General features: G+C 42.1%; 1 protein-coding gene across 3 annotated transcripts in view; it reads right to left on the reverse strand.

The window, feature by feature from the left end:
• The window catches only part of LRRC7 (leucine rich repeat containing 7), a 442956-nt gene that overhangs the window by 172114 nt on the left and 249866 nt on the right, over positions 1-20976 (reverse strand). For all 3 annotated transcript variants that reach the window (XM_036753706.1, XM_036753704.1, XM_036753705.1), the window contains exon 8: positions 417-491. In XM_036753706.1, coding sequence (XP_036609601.1) covers positions 417-491 — 75 coding nt within the window. The remainder of the gene's footprint in view (positions 1-416; positions 492-20976) is intronic.

Consider the following 20976-nt stretch of genomic DNA (forward strand, 5'->3'; position numbering starts at 1 on the left):
GGAAACCCATGGCATTTCCAAGGCCTCTTCATTATATAAAATTTCCTAAATTAGATAATATACTCATTCATGAGTATATAGACCATTTATTTTTCATCTAGTAACAATACATTTTCCAGCTTTTGAAAACACAGGTAACCTCAATTAAGTGGCACAGATAAGTGAGATACCCCAAAGAGAACTAATAAGGTGGACCATTCATACATTTTTAAGCACATACACAGAATAATTAAAGAACTAAAATTAAATCCATCGAATACTTTTTGCAGTTAAACATTGCTATAATACATCTTATAAAATGGTTTTAAAACTCCTATATAAATGGAGTCTATTATGGTTAAATGATAATATATTGTATAAATGATATTTCTCCTAAAACACATTTAAAAAGCATTACATAATATAAACTTACATACCCCAGGAAGTGTTTGAAGTGCATTATTATCCATCCACAATTCTCTTAGGTTTTGTATTTGTTCCAGAACCTCAGGCTGGGGAAGAAGAGAGATAATCTAATTAACACCAAATTATGACAACATCCAATAGAACTTAACTGAGGAAAAAAGTGTCTGGATGTTATCTTTGGTACCTATTTTGAAGGGCATGAGAAGAAACAAAGTTGGGTCTTGTGTGCATTTGTAAAGGAAGTCATTAGTATGTGTTAGATTATGGTCTTGAGTTCTCTAAGAAACTTCCAATTTAAGAGGCTTTAAGTAACACCAAAAAGTCCCTAAACATTTATAGTCAGCCTGGAGCTCTTCTAAATTGTTCCTTTCCCCTGGAAACGTGCAAGACTAGAAATCAAAAAAGAAAACCAAGCCAGATTGATTGTTCACTGTCAACATAGGAATCTGCTAGATGATTCATTCTTTCCTTCATTCATTCACCAAGCATTGAGTGCATGGCATTTCTTTCCCACTTCAAGCATATCAAGGTATTTAGATTCAGAATGACAGGATTTCAGAGAGAGAAAGAGCCTTTAAGAATTTGGTCTAACCTATAGCTCAACAAGATTCCCCCCAACAATGTACTTGACAAATGGCCATTCAACCCTTTGCTTAAAGACTTTCAGTGAGGGGGAACCTCTTGAGCAACCTATTTAACTCAAATAGCTCCACCTGTTAGGAATGTTTTCCTTCTATTAAACTTAAATTAGCCTCTTTACCTCTTTCACCCACAATTCCTCTTTCTGACCTCAGAGGTCAAACAAAACATGTCTAGTCTCTGTTCCATGTAGCAGTCATTCAGATATTGGAACACGGCTACATGGAACTGCCTTTCCAACCCATTCCTTACCCATCTCCAGCCCCTCCTTCCTCATTCTCCTTACGTGGTACTCATATGTCATGGGAGCTGGCTGAGGGTCATAAGAACACAGACTTGGAACTGGAAGGACCCCAGAGGTCACCTGGAACAACCTCATCATTTTATGATGACATAAAATGGGTGTTTTCTGGAGGACAAAAATGAGCCCCAGAGAGATGAAAAGACTCTCAAGATCTCACAGATCCACTAATTCCAAATTGTTTGTCACCCTTTTCACACTGTATCATGTTCATCTTCCTGTTTACTTTGCTTTGGAAGCATTCCAAAGCTTTAGATCTTCCCTCTAAAAAACTGAGTTGAAAAATGAACACGATACACCAGATGTGCTCTGATCAGACAGAATACAGTTAGACCACCCCATCTTTTGTCCTAGAAGCTATTTCTTTCTTAGTTAAGTCCAAAATTGCATGGGCCTTCCTGACTGCCACTTTATACTATGTACACAAATCAAGCTTGCTATACACCCAAAGCATCAGAAAATTTTTTAGATACACTCATCTTTTATCTTATACTTATGAACTTGACTTTTTAGACACAAGTGTAAGATATCACCTTTACCTTTTCCATCTCATTGGATTTGACCTGATATTCTAGCTGGTCAAGATCTTCTTGGGTCCTGATTATATTCCAGTATATTGTGTTGGCTACTTGTCCCAGGCTTGGGCCATCTGCATATTTGGCAAGCATTCTACCTATACTTTTGTCCATCTTGCTGACAAAACCTTGAATGGTATGAGGCCATTAAGATAAAACTGGGGAGATCCATTAGAGACCTTTTTAGATATTGGAGGTCTATTGATGACATTGACTCCCCAATGTTTTGCATAGAGCCTGACCCTGCAGTAAGTGATGAATAAATGCTAATTGATTGGCTAATAAATTTTATTATAGCTAAGAGAAAGCCTGGCATAGCATCTCATTTTGGTTCTGGGTCACATTCTATATTTGATAATTTCCAAGGTATATGTTCATTGGTAAAGCTCCCTGAGCCTCAGGAAACTAGCTAAAATGATAAATTATAGATGGTTACTAAGTTACAGATGGAGAGTGATCTCTGTTAGATGAAATAACAGATCCCTGATATTCTGACATTATTAATAATCCTAATTCCATAATGCTTCAAAGGATTCTTGATTTTGCCAGTGTTGGCAACCTTCCACCTACACAGGCTCCAAATATCTCCTCACCTGAGTGTATAGTTCACCAAAAATAATCATAACAGATTAATTGGATGAATAATCATTGAAGTTTTAAATAAACTGACTACTCTAAGCCACCTGGCATATGCCTCATTACTGACATTTGATATGTGCCCAGGAGATGGAAACTAATTTTTATACTGACATAAGAAAAAATGACTTATAAGAGTAAATCTTTGTTAACTGCAAATATACGTATCTCTAATGGATGTCAAATAAAATCATATAATCAAATAATCACACAGAGCTAACTTAGTCCAACACTTGCCTGAAAAATGAAAACTCTCTACAGTGTGCCTGACTAGCACTCAATCATCCTGACTCTGCTTGAAGAACTTCAGTGTTGGGGAGTGCAAAGGCGTCACAGTTGAATCATATTTTTGGACAGATATAATTGTAAGGAAACTCTTGGTTATATTGAGCCCAAATCTGCTGTCCCTTTAACTTCCATTCACAGGTCCCAATTTTTCCCTCTGGGACCAAGCAGAAGAGAGGGAATCCGCCTTCCAAATGAAACCTTTGAGATGTCAGAAGATAGTTCTGTCCTCCCCTTTCCCTGCTTTTCCTCCCCCTGCACCAATCTTCTCTTCCTTAGGCTGTAAGTGATTTTAGGACTAGCTGTTTTGTATCATTGGTGCTAATGTTCTATTTTACTAGTGTGTGGGGTGAAAGACCCTCACCAATTAAAAAATTAATTTTTAATAAAGAGCCATCTCAGGATGGGAACAGAAATAAATTTTATTCAGTTCTCTTGAGAAAAGGGCATCCTCTGCCAGGATTGGACTAGCAGAAGGAGGTGGAGTTCAGAAGGCAAGCAGGGAATTATATACCCTTGTAAAACAATTCTAAGAAATCCCACTCCCAGAGACTGGATCCCCATTCCCACTGGCAGGGTCAAGTGGCCTCACAATCTAACCAGGAATAAGGAAATAAGTTTTTACCCAATACAAGCACAGAAACTACAGAATTACCTTATAGGGGGAAATAGGCAAGGGGAGGGGGAGAGGGGAATGCCATCTGACTTCCCCGGAATCATATGATTTACAGGAAAATGAAACTGAGGCTGAGGTGACATCTATAAATCTAAAGAAGGAGAATAGGGAAAAAGGGGAGGGGGAAACCCTCTTTTCTCTCTCACGGTAAAGAAAGCAGGTCACAGTGACCCTATTCTTATTTGGTAAATCTTTAAACCAGAACTAGAAGAACAAAAACTTCAGGGGAGAAAGACATTCCCGAAGGCTCAATAATCAGATTCCCACAGACTCAAATTTATCTCATTTCCCTTTTCTCTAAATATTGAAAACATTTTAGATATAGATACATATATATTCCCTGTGAAGTCTTCACATGTTATTCTCTCACTACCTCACACACTACTTTAGAAAGTCAGTTGTCACAACTTGTGTGTGTATACACACAAATATATACACACATGTATGCATATATACATATACAAACATATGTGTGTGTGTACACACACACACACACACACACACACACACACACACATTTGAGTTAATTTAATTTAAGGCTTTTTTTCTCCCAGAGTGCTAGGTGTCAGAGAAAATGTTAGAATAGAAACATATGTCACACCACACATTCATCACAGTCTATCAAACACAAGCAGTCAACAGGCAAGCAAACAGTATGGGAAGCTATAAAGGTCAATAACGGGGCAGAAGTGGGGGCAGAAAAGCAGATAATAAGTAAATCCGACCCCAAGGACGAAAAGCAGAAGTTAATCATTTCACATCCAGCAATTACGTGAGATTTAAAGGCGCATTGTTTTTCTATCAATAATAATAATAATAATAGAGATTTCACAGAACGCCAGAGTTGGAAGGGCCTTCAGAAGTTTTCTCAGCCAACCCTCCTGCACCTGAACAAAGAACTTCCACAAAACTATCCCTGGTAAGTCTGAATTCAGACTACACTTCACTAGAAGAACTGGAATTTAAGAGTACTTCAAAGTGCCAAGCTGTGCGATTAAGCAGTGCATTTCTTTTTATCCATAAAGAAAACAGAGGTAGTAGGATGCAAATTTTAATTTCAAAGTAAAATTATAATATCTGCTTGTAATTTATTGTATTTAAAGTGCATTTGCACAGATAGGTGAAATCATAGTAAATGTTATTAAAAAAAAAGTGGTATCAGTTGAAGTACCTGGTCCTACCAAGTGCTTTTCTGCTACTTCCCAAGAAAGCCCTTAACACGCTGCATCCCTCGGGCTCCCAATATTTCAGACCCATCTCGTCACACCGTCATGCCCTACGTCCCCATCCCATTAGGGTCACCATTCCCTCTGCCTTCTCCCATGCACCCTCTTAGCACCCCCTCTGTCCCTTCATGAGGTCTTCATGCCTTCAGTGCTCCTGGTATGGGCTGGACTCCAAAACCCTGCCACTGAAATTTATGAGGACCCACACTCGCTGCGACCCTGGGCAATTATGGAAGTTTTCTGTGCCTCAGTTTCCTCATCTGGCCTCGACACCCTTTGAGGTCCTTTCCTCTTCTAAATTTGACCCAGCTTTCTTCTCCCTCCCCCCGCCCCTGGAGTTCTGAATCATCTGGGTCCTGTCCTAGTCCCGCCCCCCCCTCCCCACATCCCAGTTAGTGGCCACACCCTAGCTACCAGCCGGGGCTCCACCCTACTCCTCTAGGTTTCCTGAGGTCCGGGGTCGTGTGTGCTCCCGCCTCCACCTGCCTCCTGCTCTGGCTACACGTCTCGGAGACGGCTCCCTGAGCCCCACTATTCCCTAAACAATGGAACAAAGAAACCTAAACTATGATGTCCCTTTCCCCGTCGAGCCGAGGTCTACTGGAGGTAGGGCGAAGGCAGAGCTCATCCAACTTGTTAGAATGTCTGTATTTGCTCCTGGAGGCCATAGGGAACCATTGATGGAAAATCACTTTAGTGGCCGAATGGAGGGTGGACTGGAGAGGGGAGAGACTGAGGTAGACGGGATCCCCCTCCCCAGCAGGTGTTGCAGAAGGCCAGGTGTGAGGTGATGAGGATCTGCACCAGGGTGGGGACAGGGTGAGAGGAGAGAAGTGGGTGGGGGTGGGGGGCCGGAGAAGCTGCACAAGTGAAATTGACAGGCCTTGGCAACAGTTTGGATATTGGGGGTGAGAGACAGTGAGGAATCCAGGGTGACGCCTAGGTTGGGAGCCTGGGGGACTGGGAGGATGAGGTGTCTTCTACAGTAATGGGGACGTTTAGAAGACTCACCTCTGCTGAAAGGTAATCAGTATCTCCTTTTCAGCCCCCCCCCTTCCCCAATCAGAGTTCTTATTCTACAGGACAATCTGAGGATCACACTAGCCTTTTGGTTATAACAACTGGTAAAATTCACGAATTTCTGAAGGACCAGTTAGAAACTGTTCGTGAGGGGCAGAAATGGAAAATTACTCTTTTATTGAAAATCCTGCTCGTTTTCTCCGTGCCCTTCTGTTAAATGTGTCTATAAACCCTGTCACCTTTCCAGAGTTAATTTTGTTAGAGCTGCAAAGGTTAGCCCCTAAAGGACTCAGTCAGTTTTCATTTTGTAGGGGATTTATTTTTCCTAGTTTTAATTCATGTATTAACTGCTCTGAAATGTTTTTCCCCTTGTTCCCCTGGTTTTGAGACTGGAGTGCTGGACTTGGGAATACTTGGGTTTAAGTTCCATCTCCAGCATTTACTAGCTGTATGTACTAGCTGTACGATCCTAGAAGAGTCACTTTCCCTCTCCGGAGTCTATTGGCTCATTTCCTACTGCCCATCAACATGCTCAGGTGTTCCCATCCTCAAACAATCTTCACTTGATCTTTCTATCCCCATTTCCTTTGTCCTAAATCTCCCTTGTACTTCCTGTTACACTCTCTAAGAAGGCCATCTTCATACCACAGGTACCTCCACTTTCACTCTCTTAACTTCCTACAGTCCTGCTAATGGCCTCATCATTCCACTGAATTTGATTTCTCCAAAGTGACTGCCGATCTCTTAATTGCCAAATCCAATAACACTTTCTCCAATCCTCATTATTCTTGACCTATCTTAAGCCTCTGACCCGGTTGATCACTCTCTCCTCCTTGTTTCTCTCTGTTTTCAGGACACTGCTCTCTCCTGGTTCTCCTCCTATCCATCTGACTTTTTCTTCTGTCTCTTTTCCTGGATCCTCCTCCAGGTCACACCCTCTAACCGCAGGTGTCCCATGGGGCTCTGTCCTGGGTCTTCTTCTCTCTCCATACTGCTTCATTTGGAGATCTCATCAGCTCCCATGGATTTAGTTATCATCTTGATGATGATGATGATGATGATGATTCTCAGATCTACCTCTCCTGCCCTAACCTCTCTGCTGACCTCCAAACTCACATCTCCAGCTGCCTCTCAGACATCTCAAACTGGATGTTCAGTAGACATCTTAAACTCAACATGTCTTAAACATAAATCATTCTTTTTTCCCCTAAATCCTCCCTATTTCCAAATTTCCCTATTTCTATAGAGAGCAACACCCTCCTCCCAGACCCTCCTCAATGTATTCATTGATCCAGAGACATTGTTCCCTTTGCTGTTAGATACTCCGTCTCAGAACAAGATACTCCATCTCAGCGTCCTCCACCTCTCAAGCTCTGGGCATTTTCTTTGGCTGTCCCTGTGCCTAGAATGTTTCCCTCCTCACCTCTGCCTCCTGTTTTCTCTGTCTTCCTTCAGGTCCTAGTTAAAATCCCATTGTCCACAGGAAGCCTCTCCCAATCCCGCTTGATTCTAGTGTCTTCCCTCTGTTGATTATTTCCTGTTTATCCTGTATAGAGCTTGTTTGAACATATTTATTTGCTTTTTGTCTCCTCCATCAGATTGTGAGCTCCTTGAGGGCAGGGGCTGACTTTTGCCCTATTTTGTATTTCCAGTATTTAGCACTATGCTTGGCACATACGGCACACTTAACAAATGCTTATTGACTAATTGACTCTGCATTTTAATTGGGGATAATAATAGCACTTGTCTCACAGAGTTGTTGTGAATATATAATGTATGTAAAATACTTTTCACATCTTAAAGTGCTGTAATAATATAAGCTATTATCATTATTATGGTTATTAACAATGGTTGTAAAATCCCTGAAATGTCAAGAGATGCATCACAAATCTTCCAACATATTGGGTCATTCTCCCATGGAGAAGTGATGGTAAGACATGGACAAGAGGATGTAGAGGATGGCAGGCATGGATGGTTATTGGCTCTAGCAGAGGGGTTTGTCCACACCAGCGAGATTACAGTGCCATAGAAGTATTGAAGTGATAAAATCTAATGCCGTGGAAATGTTGTTTACTTGTAGTTAACAGCAAGAGCAACAACTACATTAGTCTCTTAGGTTATACTCATCTGTGAAGAGCTCAAAGCAGTTTGTGTTATCTAGTGGTAGGATAGTTGTTTTGCCACCAATTGAGAAGCCCAGAAAGCACAGAATGTCATAATAGTATGTTGACGAAGTGTTGACATAACTGTGGAAATATGTCTATGCTCTGGTTTCTTTATGGGACATAAACAACATTTTATGATTAAAATAAGAAGGGAAGAACAGAGGTTGCTGATCAAATGGACTTATCAAGCCCTTGAATGCTTTAAATTGCCAATCCCTGGGGAGTTTGAGAGAGTTCCTCTTGCAAGACATGGAGGAAGAACCAGTCCTGAGAAGGAATTACTATTGGGGAGTGATAAGAGGGTTCTTTCTTCCCTGATCCCCAAGCCTCTCCACGGGTCATCTCACTGTGAAGTGGGTGTCCTGGGGAACAGAGGTATACATTTTAGACAAACATGGAAACAGAGAGACAAGTCTCTTAATCCTCACTTGGACTAAGAAATAAATTTGAAGAACAAGACTGCTTCATAGCATTAAAAAGAGCTATGCCCTTGAGCAGCAAGCCTGAGTTAGCAATAATGCAGCCAACCCAGAAGAAACACTCTAACCTGTGAAGAGTGAGACCTATCTAGTGGACACCACTTTTAATAGGGTCCTTTGTGAGGACTCTACAAAGAGAAAAAGAAATTCCACGTCTTGCTGTACCAGAAGCTATAAGCTGCCACACTTGTAGAGAATGAAAGGAGAGGGAAGGAAATATGCATTTATACAGTGCTTACTATATGCCAGGCATTGTTGTATTATCTCATTTATTTCCCTTATAACAACCCTAGGAGATAGATGCTAGTATTATCACTCTAATTTTACAGTTGAGAAGACTGAGTTTAAGTGATTTGCCCAGGGTCACACAGATAGTAAGTGTCTGAGGCTTGGTTTGAATTTAGGTCTTCCTGATTCCAGCGTTAGCATTCTATCCATTGTGCCAGCAGCTACCTCTTGTATCCTACACATGTGTCTCTCTTGTATAAGGCATTCCAGTATAAATGTTGTATATGTTTGTAGGAAAGCACAGCCCAGTTTTATGAGGGAAAGTTTTGTAACTACTGTCCTGCTGCTAGCATTTGAGAAAATGTCTTTGTCAAGAGCCAGTTGGGTGTACCGGCTGATTGTTGAAGGGAAATACATTGGTGGGGACTCATGAGCTATAGTTTTATAAGTACAGCCCCACAGGATCACCTCTAGAGTCTGAGGGAGCATCCACCCTGTGTCACACATCAGCACATAGTAAGTACTTCATAAATGCTTATAGATTGTAAAATAAGTGAGATAATTTGAAGTGCCCGATATTTGATTGTTCATTTGTTCTCATAACTCTAACAGATGCTTTTTCACTCAGACTGATGGGAGAACATGGGCACTTATGTTCACTCAGTGGAAGATGAAGAGGAGTGGACATCTTTTGGTGTTTTCTTTCATTCCAGTGTATCTAATCAGGCTGGCCACCATGTTTACTAGTCACCAGCTAGCTGTCAGTAGTAAATAACTAAAGTTGTGCCTGGCTGAATGAGCGAAAGCTTGGGCAATGCCACTGGTAGAAAGGGTCTCTGACCCTTATGACCTGTGTGGATTTGGGCAAGTCACTTCATGGGCCCCACACAGGTTTTATAGGATCATCTCAGATTTAGAGCATACCTGGAGGTCATCTAGTCCTGTGCCTTTATTTGAGAGATGAGTCTGCAGTCCAGAAAGGTTAAGGGAACTGCCTTAGGTTGTAGGTGGCAGAGACTGGATTTGAACATGGGTTTTCTGACCACAAACTTAGCTCTGTCTCCACTGGGTTCTATTGCCCCTCTTGGGCCTCAATGCCATCTAATAAAATAAGGAGTTTGAATTAGATGAACTTTTAATTAATATTTCTTCTCTCCAATTCTATTGAGCAAATTTCTCACCATTGTATTTTCTTTCATTTAGGGAGACTATAAGGTCAGGGGTTTTTGTTATTATTGTTTTTGCACAAGGGCCTTTATTTAAATAGGAGCTGGGTGTGAAAAATGAGTGGGAGGTCAGGTTGTTTTTATTAGAATAAATTGTCACTTTACAAAGTAGGAAGAGTTTAGCCCTGGAGTTATGAGATTAAAGCAGAACTATAAAATGGTATAGTGGAAAGGAAGTTAGGTAGGAAGGAAAAACAGCTGGAAGGAAGGGAGAAAGGGAAGGAAAGAAGGAAAGGAGAGAAAGGAAGAGAGGGAAAGAAGGAAGGAAGGAAAAGAGGGAAAGAAGGAAGCAAGCAAGGAAGAAAGAAACAAGCATTTATTGTGTGCTTGTATTATATACTGTGTTCCAGGCACTGTGCTAAGCATTTACAAATATTATCTCATTTGATTCTCATAACAATCCTGGGGGGTAAGTGCAATTAGTATTCTTATTTCATAGTTGAGGAAACTGAGGCAGAGTTAAGTGACTTGCCCTCAGTCACATAGCCAGTAAATGTTGGATGCTGGGTTTGAATTCAGGTTTTCCTGATTCCAGGTCCAGTGTTCTGATTCACTGCTCTATTATGCCTGATATCTGGAGGTATGATCTCTCCCTTGCTCTATGCCATGACTACCTGCTTCCTTGGCATAATAACTGTGTTACCTCCGCCATCCACCAACACCCCTTTCTAACAAAGGCCTTAGGTTGTTCTGAGGCCTACCCTCCCACAGAGGCTTATTCCTAAGGAAGTCTCTTTCTGAGTCCATTTACCAGAACCTTTCTCCAGCTGCCAGCCGGAATTGTTAGTTGCATTTCTGCATATAAAACAATGGATGAGAAAACAGAAGTGGCATAGAGTGGCAAAATAGAGTTGACCATACCCAGCTCATTTAGGAAAGATAGGTCTGGAGAATGAGGCCCCATGTGGGACATGGGGTGAGTGTGTGTGTGTTGGAGATGATGACTTTAGAACATGTCAACAAGTCAAGGGTCTGTGACTCTGTCAGTGTGGGAACTTGAACACACACAAAAAAATGGAATTTTCAACCTGGAGGGATCTTAGTGTCCACGGAGTCCAACTTGTACCTTAAAGTAAACTCCATTTTAATCCATCTGGCAAATTGTCCTCATGCTATTCCTTGAATATCTCCTAGGAATGCGAAGCTACCCCCTGCTCTCCAGTCTTTTCAGTGTTTGGACAACACTAATGGTTGGGGAGTTTTCCCTGAAGTCCAGCTAAACTGGCCTCTTGGCAACCCTGCCCCACTCCCTATTGCTTCTGGTTCTTTCCTTTGGGCCAAAGGAAACAAGTCCAATCCCTGCCCCCTCCCACCCCACTGAATAGCTCCAGTTGCCTCATTTACCTCATATGTCATGGCTAAAGGCCTTTCACAATTCCGGGTGCCCTTCTCTGTGTGTTCCCCCTTCATCAGCCTTGTGTTAAACTTGCCTGTGCTCTGGAGTCTTAGGGCACTGCCTGATGCCTAAAGGATTGCCAGGAGGCAGAGGGCAGCTGCTGAAATACATGCAACAGTTAGGATCTTCCTAAGTGTGATCCTGCCAGGGGCCCGTAATCAGTCAAAAGTGGAACAAAGTCAAGAACTGCTTCATTAACTCACGGCCAGAAACCTCCTAAATGGCAGCAGACCCTGGAGATTCAGAGTCTAAACAGCCAGGTGACAAAAGGTAAAGGCAATACCTCTGATGATGTTAGCTAGCATTTATGCTGCGCTTTAAGGTTTGGAAAACTCCTCACCCATGTTAAGTCATTTGAGCTTCACAACAGCCTTGTGGTATCCCCATTTTACAGATGAGGAAACTCTGTGAGCCCAGAGTCACACAGTGAAGTAAATATCTAAGGCAAGATTTGAACTCAGGGCTTACTGACTCCAACACTCTGCCCACTGCTCTGCCTAGGGTCAACCTTTTCATAATCAAGCCACATTCTCTATTTTGGGGCTGGGAAACCTCAGAAGTTCAGTGGTCGCAGAGGCATGGATTCATAGGCTCACATATCTAGAAGGGGCCCTGAAGGTCTTGCCCCCTATTTTATAGCTGACAAAACAAAGATGGAAGATGACTGGCCCAAGATCACACAGATAGTAATCATTTGAGGTGGAACTTGAACCCAAGGTTCCTGACTCCACAGGAGGTGCTCTTTTCACTATACCATTCTTAGTTGGGTCAGCCAAAAGGAAATAAAAATCTTAGGCATAAGACCTTAGTGTTGTAACAAAATAGCAACAAAAATGACCATCGTGGAAACGTGAAAATTGACATTAAAATGATTTCATTTTGTAGGTGATGGGGAGATCTAGGAAAGAGCAGTAGATGAAGAACCTGAAGCCCTGGGGTCTAGTCCTCATTCGTTATCTGATGTTGACTTCCTGGGTCTCAGTTTCCTCAACTGGGAAATGAAGGATTTAGACTATGTGAGCTCTGATTCCTTCAGTTCCATGATTCTATCCTCCCAAAAAAGTCAGATGATTACAGATGTTTGCAAGTCAGGGAGGAGAGCTGCTGTTGGAAAATGCAAATTTCGATGTTGAATCCTTGAATGATGCATACATGCTCATCAGTGAAAATTGTAATTATAGTAAATGATATAATTTCTAGATTAAGTTTAGTTTTCTCTGTCTCTTAATAATGTTTAATATGTTGAAAATTGTATAAACACTTTTATATGAGCAGAAGCCTGTAATTATATATGTATATGAGGCACCCATGAACAATTGCTAATACTATTGTATTTCTCCTGTATCGGTCAGACTCTTTTTGCAATTTAGATACTTCACGGAAGGAAAATGGATTTTTGATGCATCATTATTTTCTTGTTTATGAGTGCCAGTCAACCTGTAATGTGGACTGTTTCATTCACAAGAGCTCTGAGCAGTACTTTCAATAAGCTTTCAAAGGCATGGTTAAGAAGAGATACATAATAATGGTTCCATTTTTCTGTGGATGATACGAAAATCCTTCTTGTATTGCTGATCTACTGTGCTGATGAATTTAATTTTATCTAATGCTGTGAAGTGTGGTTTGTTTGGCTAGTCAAACCCTCACCCACCTCAGATGTTGCCACTCTCACCAATACTACGCTCTACTGACCATCAGATTTCTTGAGACCCACCCTCAGGAACTAGTCCATTTAGATTTGGAACTTTTGTCCTGGGGGTGATCTGATTAGTGAGAGAGTATGGATTCTAATAGCTCACTATGTCTAGCTGGTCCCGTATCAGATTCTCCAGACTGTACTATGTAACACGTCCAGTCTCCCACCCTGGCATTTTCTTACCTGTCACAAACATACCCTCATTCATATTCCATACTTCCCAGTCTCCTCCAAACACACACACACATACACACACGCACACACACACACACATGTCCTTCTATACTTCTTGCCCTGGGAAACGTAATCAAATAAATACAACCATTGGTTCTGGGAAAGGCATGTCAACTGGTTCTATTGATCATCCCAGTGACCTTCACACCCTTCCCTGGCCACCACTCCCCCCGCCCCCACCCGGGGTGTTGTCTCTCCATCATGAAATTTAAGCTGCTTTAGGGCAGAGACTGGTTTCACTTTTGAATCCATATCTTTGGCACTTAGCACAATGTTTGGCACATGGCGAGAGCTTGATAAAAATGCTCGTCATTCACTCTTTGATTTGAGCACAACCAGAACTTCTATTTCCATGCTTACAAATAAAGTGATGATTGATATCCATAGTGATGACCTTGTATCTTGGCAGACTCTGCAGGTATCTTCAGAACTACCAAAGAGAGTGTTCTTAGGGTTAATGTGTTGTATTGTGCTCCTACAACTAGGCTGCCTACATACATTGCTTTAGCTGTTTCTTCTCAAAAGCCTTTAATGAGGCTTTGCAAATAGCTGAGGAAAGAAGGAAAATGAAAAGTAAAGGGGAAAGTGAAATATCCAATTGAATGCAAAATTCCAGAGCCTAGCAAGGAGAGATATGAAGGTTTTCTTAAATGAGCAATAGAAAGAAACAGAAGAAAACAACAGGATGAGAAAGATGAGATCTATTCAAGAAGACCAGAGGCATAAAGGGAAGATTTCATGCAAAAATAGATATGATAAAAGACAAAAGTGGTAGGGATTTAACAGAAGCAGAAGAGATTAAGAAGAGGTGGCAAGAATACACAAAAGAAGTATACAAGGAAGATCTTAACATCAATGATAACCATATTACTGAAGCCTAGCTTCCAGAATCTTAAGCATAACTGTGTGCATTTAGGCTTAGGTATATGAGATAAGCTCAATTATTTGGTAATTTGAACATTCAGCAGTGGCCACTGAATTGGAAAAGATCAGATCAATATCAAGGAAGGACAATGCCAAAGACTGTCCACATTATCAAACATTTGCTTTTATCTCCCACACCAGCAAGGTTATGCTTAAGAGTTTGCAAGGTAGGCTTCAGCAATATGTGAATCAAGAATAACCAGAAGAGTGGGATGGTTTTTGAAAAGGCAGAGGAACTAGAGACCGAATTCACAACATTCCCTGGATTATGGGGAAAGTGAGGGAGTGCTGGAAAACCATCTACTTCTGCTTCATTGACTGTGACTGTGCGGATCACAGCAAAATGTGGTGAGACCTTGTAGAGATGAAAGTCCCAGGTTCATCCTACTTGTTTCCTAAGGACCCTGTATGTGGGCCAAGAAGCCACAATTAGAATCAAACATGGAACAATTAATTGTTTAAGAGTGGGAAAGAAGTACAAGGCCGTACACTGTCACCTTATTTATTTAATATGCAGACTGCATCATGTGAAATGCTAGGGCGGATGAAATCAAAAGCCAGAATTAAGGCTGCCAACAAATCTCAGATGTGCAGATGACACCACTCTGAAGACAGAAAGTGACAAGTGTCAAAGAAGAGCATGTAAAAGCTCACTTGAAGCTTAACATAAAAAAATTAAAATTTTGGCAATTGACCCAATCACTTCCTAGCAAATAGAGGGAGAAGAAATGGAAGGAGCATCGTATTTTATATTCTTGGGCTCAAAGATCATTGCAGATGGCAACTGTAGCCATGAAATTGGAAGATGCTTCCTCCTTGGAAGGAAAGCTATGGCAAACCTGGGCAGCATACTAAAAAGCAGAAACGTCGCCTTGCCAACGAAGGTTGGTAGAGTCAAAGCTATAGTTTTCCAGGAGCAGTGCATGGCTGTGAGAGTGAGATTACAAGGAAAGCTGAGCCCTGCAGAATCGATGCTTTGGAGAAGACGTTTGAGAGTCCTTTGGACAGCAAGGAGATCAAATCAGTCAACAGTTAAAGAAATTAATTCAGGCTATTCTCCGGAAAATCAAATACTGAAACCAAAGTTTAAATACTTTGGCCACATAATGAGAAGATGAGACTCATTGGTAAAGACCCTGATGCTGGCAAAGATTGAAGGCAAAAGGAAAAGGGAATGACAGAGAATGAGATGGTCAGTGTCATGCAAACAATAAACATGTTGGACAGACTTAGAGATAGTGGAGGATAGGGGGGCTATCTCACTATAATCCATGGGGTCATGAAGAGTCAGATGCTTAACAATGACAAAGTTGCTTCTTAATGTATAAACCTGGCTCAAAGACAGAGTTGAGACCTTCCTGTTGGAGCAGAGCAATATCCTTGGAGTCCTTCTTGCTGGCCTCTCTGTGACCAGAATTAGAAGAAAATGCAGAAGTTGTTGCTGAATGGAAAGGAGGCTCCAAGGAACTCTCTCACCTGTGTGTGTGTGGATTTGTTTGAAGGGAGGAGCTCAGCCAATTAGTTGCATTCATTGTGCATCTAAAAATAGTTGACACCTTTCATCCAGTCTCTGTTCTCATACCTTGAAGTGCTTGTAGTAATCTTAGGCAAAGAGACCAGTATGGCTTAGGAGCAGTCAACCATTGCAAACATAGGAGGAAGGGGAAGGGAATAAGCATTTATATAGCACCTTCTGTTTGCAAGATACCTTACAGATATAATATCAGTTGATCCTCACAACAACGCTGGGAGGCAGGTACTATTACTATCTGTATTTTACATTTGAGGAAACTGAGGCAAATAGAGGTTAAGCGACTTGCCCAGGGTCATACCACTGATAAAAGCTTGAGGCTGGATTTGAAGTTGTATTTTCTTGACTCTAGGCCAGCACTCTATGGACTGCAGAGCCACCTAGCTGTCCACCTGTGGGAAAGGTGTTCATAGTAATTGCTCCAAAGCTGGAGAGGTGGCACAGGGTAGGTTGTAGCAAATGCACTAAGTGTCTGAGCAAATGGCTTATCTTATGAAACTTCCCACGCAGAACAGGATTGTGAGCTCGGCATCACTAACAGTGATGTGACAGTCCAGAGAAGTTGCACAGTGTAAGCTGGACTGATAGCCAGAACATCTGGCAGTAAGCACGTGATCACCATCCTCCTGTACCCTGCCCTGGCCAGGCACATTTTAGCAAGGATGTTTCGGAGAGACTGCTTTTGTTTTAATTTGTGTCTCCACTGTTCAGCTCAGTGGATTTCATTAACACCATATTGACTGGTTAATTTTGAAATGGAATGTGTGCTAAAGAGGGCAGCCTATCTGGGCCTCGAGTTCCTGCCACAAAGAAACCGAGGTTGGGACATGATAGGCATCTTCAAGAAAGATCAGACTTGCTTGCTCCCAGAGGGCACATCTTGGAGCAATGGGTAGGACTTAGAGGGTATAGATTTGGGCTTGATATAAGCAAGACTGTCCTAACAGCCAGAATTATCCTGAAGTAGAAAGGGCTGCTGAGACGGGGATTCCCCCTAGGTTCAGGTGGGAGTTAGGCTTTCTGGATTGGCTCAGAGGGTCTGGCATTATAATCTTTGTTCTTGAAATCAGGCATGTAAAGTACTTTGCAAACCTTTACTAACTGAATACAGCCATCGTTATTCAAGGAGAAGCTAACACTGAGCAGGAGATCTCAACCTTTCTAGTGTAATGGACCTCTGTGATGGTCTGGTGAAACTTATGGGTTCCTTCTCAGAACAGTGTTATTGAATGCATAAAATAAAATCCAGAGCATTACAAAGAAAGCAAAGTATGTTGAAAGTTATCAAAATATATTTTTTAAAAATTCCTAGGTGAAGAAGGCTTGGCCCAGAGGGTGGATTCTGTTAAATATCCAGTCGTCAGCTCCCATCAGATGGTCAGGGGAAAGTTCCGGCTTTTTACATCTGTTTCACTTTTTTTCTTTTTTCTTTTCCAGCCAAGCAGGGAACAGCTGCTTGGGCAGGTTCATTTTGTACTGTATCTTGTACTCCTCCACGCATCCTGGATGCGGATGCCTGCCAAGACCATATCGCAGCAACCTTGCTTGTCATTAATCACATCACAACCAGTTATTTTCACTTTTATTAAATTAAAGCAAAATTAGACTTCCAGTGATAAATTTTTGCCTTACACGTAGAGAAGCCACTTCAATGCTCATTGTTTCCGGCCTGCCATAAACACTCTGCTATAGACGAGTGCACCTGCTATTAACATCCAAGTCTTTGCCCAGGTGATGGTTCTCTCTATTTGAAATGCCCTCCACTCAATTCGATTCAATAAACAAGTACGTGGTCAGTTGTGGTCATACATGCCTCTAATCCCAGGGAGGCCCAGGCAGGTGGGTCTTGAGCTTGGGAGTTCTGAGGTGTAATGGGCTAAGTCTGGGAGCAGTCTAGTGAGTCTCCAGGAGCAGGGGATTGCCTAAGGCCAGGAGAACTAGTCCCAGGTTGGAAATAGAGGTTGGTGGTGCTTGGTCAGTTACTTGTGTCCAAACCCCATTTGGGGTTTTCTTGGCAAAGATATTGGAGTGGTTTGCCATTTCCTTTTCCTGCTCATTTCACAGATGAGGAAACGGAAGCAAACAGAGTTAAGTGACTTGCCCACGGTAACACAGCAAGTAAGTGTCTGAAGCCACATTTGAACTCAGGTCCTCCTGATTCCAGGCCCAGGACTCTATCCACTATGCCATCTAGCTGCCCCTGGAAATGGAGCAGATCAAGGCTTTTGTGCTGATCAGCATTAGGATTGGGTCCGTGAATGGCCACTGTACTTCCAACCGGGGTGACATAAGGAGACTCACTCTCAAAAACAAACAAATAAATCATCAGCTATTAGTAAGACATTGGGGATACAAAGACAACTCCTCCCCCCAGTCATCCTTACCCTTAATTTATATTCTATTGGGTGACACAGAAAGTAAACCATTATAACCTGTGTCTACACACTGCTTGTCTTACATAGAACATCCCAACAGTGTCAGTACAGTTGGGAGTTATTAAAGCTATTTTAAGCTATTGAAGCTTAAAACTTCAGTTAGACTTTTGGGACATGCTGTAAATTTTTCAATAGTCAGTAAGCATTGATTATTACTATGTGACAAGCACTGTAATATCTGATGTTATTATCTGACAATAATAGTATCAGAATCATTTTTTCCCTCATGGGCTTGGGATAGATGATAATCATATGACTTGTCAGGAATAGCAGTGTTCTACCCCCAACATCAGCCATCTTTCTAACTTGGTCCCCACAGCTATCATCCAAGAATAGTAAATACTATGGAGAAGGGCCTACCACCTCTCTTTCTCAAGTAACTGCCAACCAATCACCATCAATAGGGCAGGCAATTGAGCCTAGCAGAAGCATCAAGGTATTGTGAGAAAGAGACAAAAGGTAGCATGTGGTGGGCATGTCAAACCACTTTGATCATCTTGAAAACTAACTTTTGGACCCTGGTGGAGACAGTCCTGAACCCAAAGCCCAAGATTTGTCTAAGACCATTAACTCTGCTTCTAGCCTGGCTCCCACAGCTATTATTCAAGGGATAAGAAGTTATAATGATGCTACCACCAACATCAACTACCAATCAACTGCCAGCAATGGGCAGCTGAGTTCAAGAGACTTGGGAACAGTAGTGTCCCCCAAACCACCAACCTTGCTACCAGTCCAGGGCCCACAGACATGGCTAGGGGACAATCCTTTTAGAGATGTAACCTGTCAATAGCCCCTACCTTCTCAGCAGTCAATGACTCAAGGCCCAGAAAAGAAAGATGTCGCCCCAAAGTCCTTGGCACTGTCAAATTGCTTAACATCAGAAATAGTTTATGATTTTGTCAATGGAAATGATATTAGGAAGCACCATCACCATCTGCTTTGCCACTGGACCTGAAGGACCACTGGACATTTGCATTTGACTTGCAGCTGAAGCCTCTTGGATGAGTTTTCTTCTAGTACAATGTGAGCTCCTTAAGAGAAGGGACTGTCTTGCCTGTCTGTTTGTGTCCCTAGTACTTAACACAGTGCTTTGCACATAGTAAATGCTTAATCTTCCTTCCTTCCTTCCTCCCTCCCTTCCTTCCTCCCTCCCTCCCTTCTTTCCTTCCTTCCTTCCTTCTTTCCCTTCCTTCTTCCTTCCTTCCTTCCTTCCCTTCTTCCTCCTTCTTCCTTCCTTCCTTCCCTTCCTTCCTTCCTTCCTTCTCTTCCTTTCCTTCCTTCCTTCCTTCCTTCTTTCCTTCCTTCCTTCCTTCCTTCCTCCCTCCCTTCCTTCCTCCCTCCCTCCCTCCCTTCTTCCTTCCTTCCTTCCTTCCTCCCTTCTTTCCTTCCTTCCTTCTTTCCCTTCCTTTCTTCCTTCCTTCTCTTCCTTCCTTCCTTCTCTTCTCTCTTTCCTTTCTTTCTTCTCTCTTTCTTCCTTCCTTTCTTTCTCTTTCTTTCTCTTTCTTCTTCCTTCCTTCCTCCCTTCCTTCCTCCCTCCCTCCCTTCCTTTCTTCTCTCTTCTTTTGTTCACTCATAAACGAGCAGAACATTTCTGATGATTGCTGTATCCTTCCTCCCCTGAGAAGATTAAGATTCATCCTGTGTTCTTTTCTTATTGACTCTATTTACAATTGATTTTTACCTATAATTATTTTTCTCCTGTAACTGCTTAAGTCATGGCTCTTTGTCTCTGAACTTGGTTCAGAGTTCAGCTGGCCTATAATGGATTAAGTTTAAAAATCCAGCTCTCCTGTTCAAGGAATTTTTCTAACCTTGGGGAATGTATGAGAAAGCCAGGGAGTTTGAGCTTGATAACTTTACTCCACCAAGTACCCTTCAAGGATGTCTGGTTTGCAGTCCACTATCTTGAGCTTGCACTCAGACAATGAACACTTCTTAGTCTCATGAGAGAAGAAGGTGGGGAGCGATCATTGATAGCCCCTATTACCAAACTTCCAGTCAGTCTTGTCACCTTTAATCCCATGATGTTATCTGCCCTACTCTGTTCTTTGTCCTGTACTCCCCAAAATGTATATAAGGGGAAATGTCATCTGCTTGGGGTCTTTGGCATAAATGGAGGCCATCCACTGACCCATTTTTTGACAGGCAGCATGCCCCTGCTAATAAATGTTATTTGGCTTGGAGAGCTGTCTCACTTTACCCTTTTGTCAAAATACCAAATGAGAGACCCTTTTATTGGACCTCTTCCTCCAATTGGGGAGATCCCCCCAAACCTCTGTTTGAAAAAGTGCCCCTGCCATCCATCATTTTCTCTTCAATCCCTGGCCAGCCCACAACTCTCAGGACTTCCCATCCCTATCTGCCCCCTCCCCCCAGCTTTTCAGCTTCCTTTTATATGTTGTCTTCCCCCATTAGAGTGTAAGCTTTTTGCTTTTCTTTTTATTTGTATTTGTATTCCACAAACCTAGAAGAGTGCCTGGCACATTAATAACTGTTTTATGTCTCTCTACGCATCTAAACCCTGTTGTCTGTGAGTATATCTGGAGGCAAATTTGTGTCTAGTGGTAGAAACAATAGCCCCAGAAGGTCTAGTGTACATCCACCCTGTGTCTATTTTACTATCCCAGCTGTATTGTTAATTCCTTGAAGGAAGGAACCGTTTTTTGGCTTTGCTCCCTATTTACCATACTACCTTACATAAAGAACGGGATGAAGAAATGCATCAGTTCACTGATGGGGGCAGACCCGGAGGGTTCTCAGGGTGGGGTATCCTAAAGGCATGGTTAGTACAGGTCAGCTAGCAGTTAAGATCACCCACAGTCTTGGTCTCCCCAGCCCTCAAATTCTCCTGCCACAGGGGAAGACTCTCCCTGAAAATCACAGTGGCCACATGGTGTGC

Source organism: Trichosurus vulpecula, chromosome 4, assembly GCF_011100635.1.
Source record: "Trichosurus vulpecula isolate mTriVul1 chromosome 4, mTriVul1.pri, whole genome shotgun sequence".
NCBI classification, from domain to species: Eukaryota; Metazoa; Chordata; class Mammalia; order Diprotodontia; family Phalangeridae; genus Trichosurus; species Trichosurus vulpecula.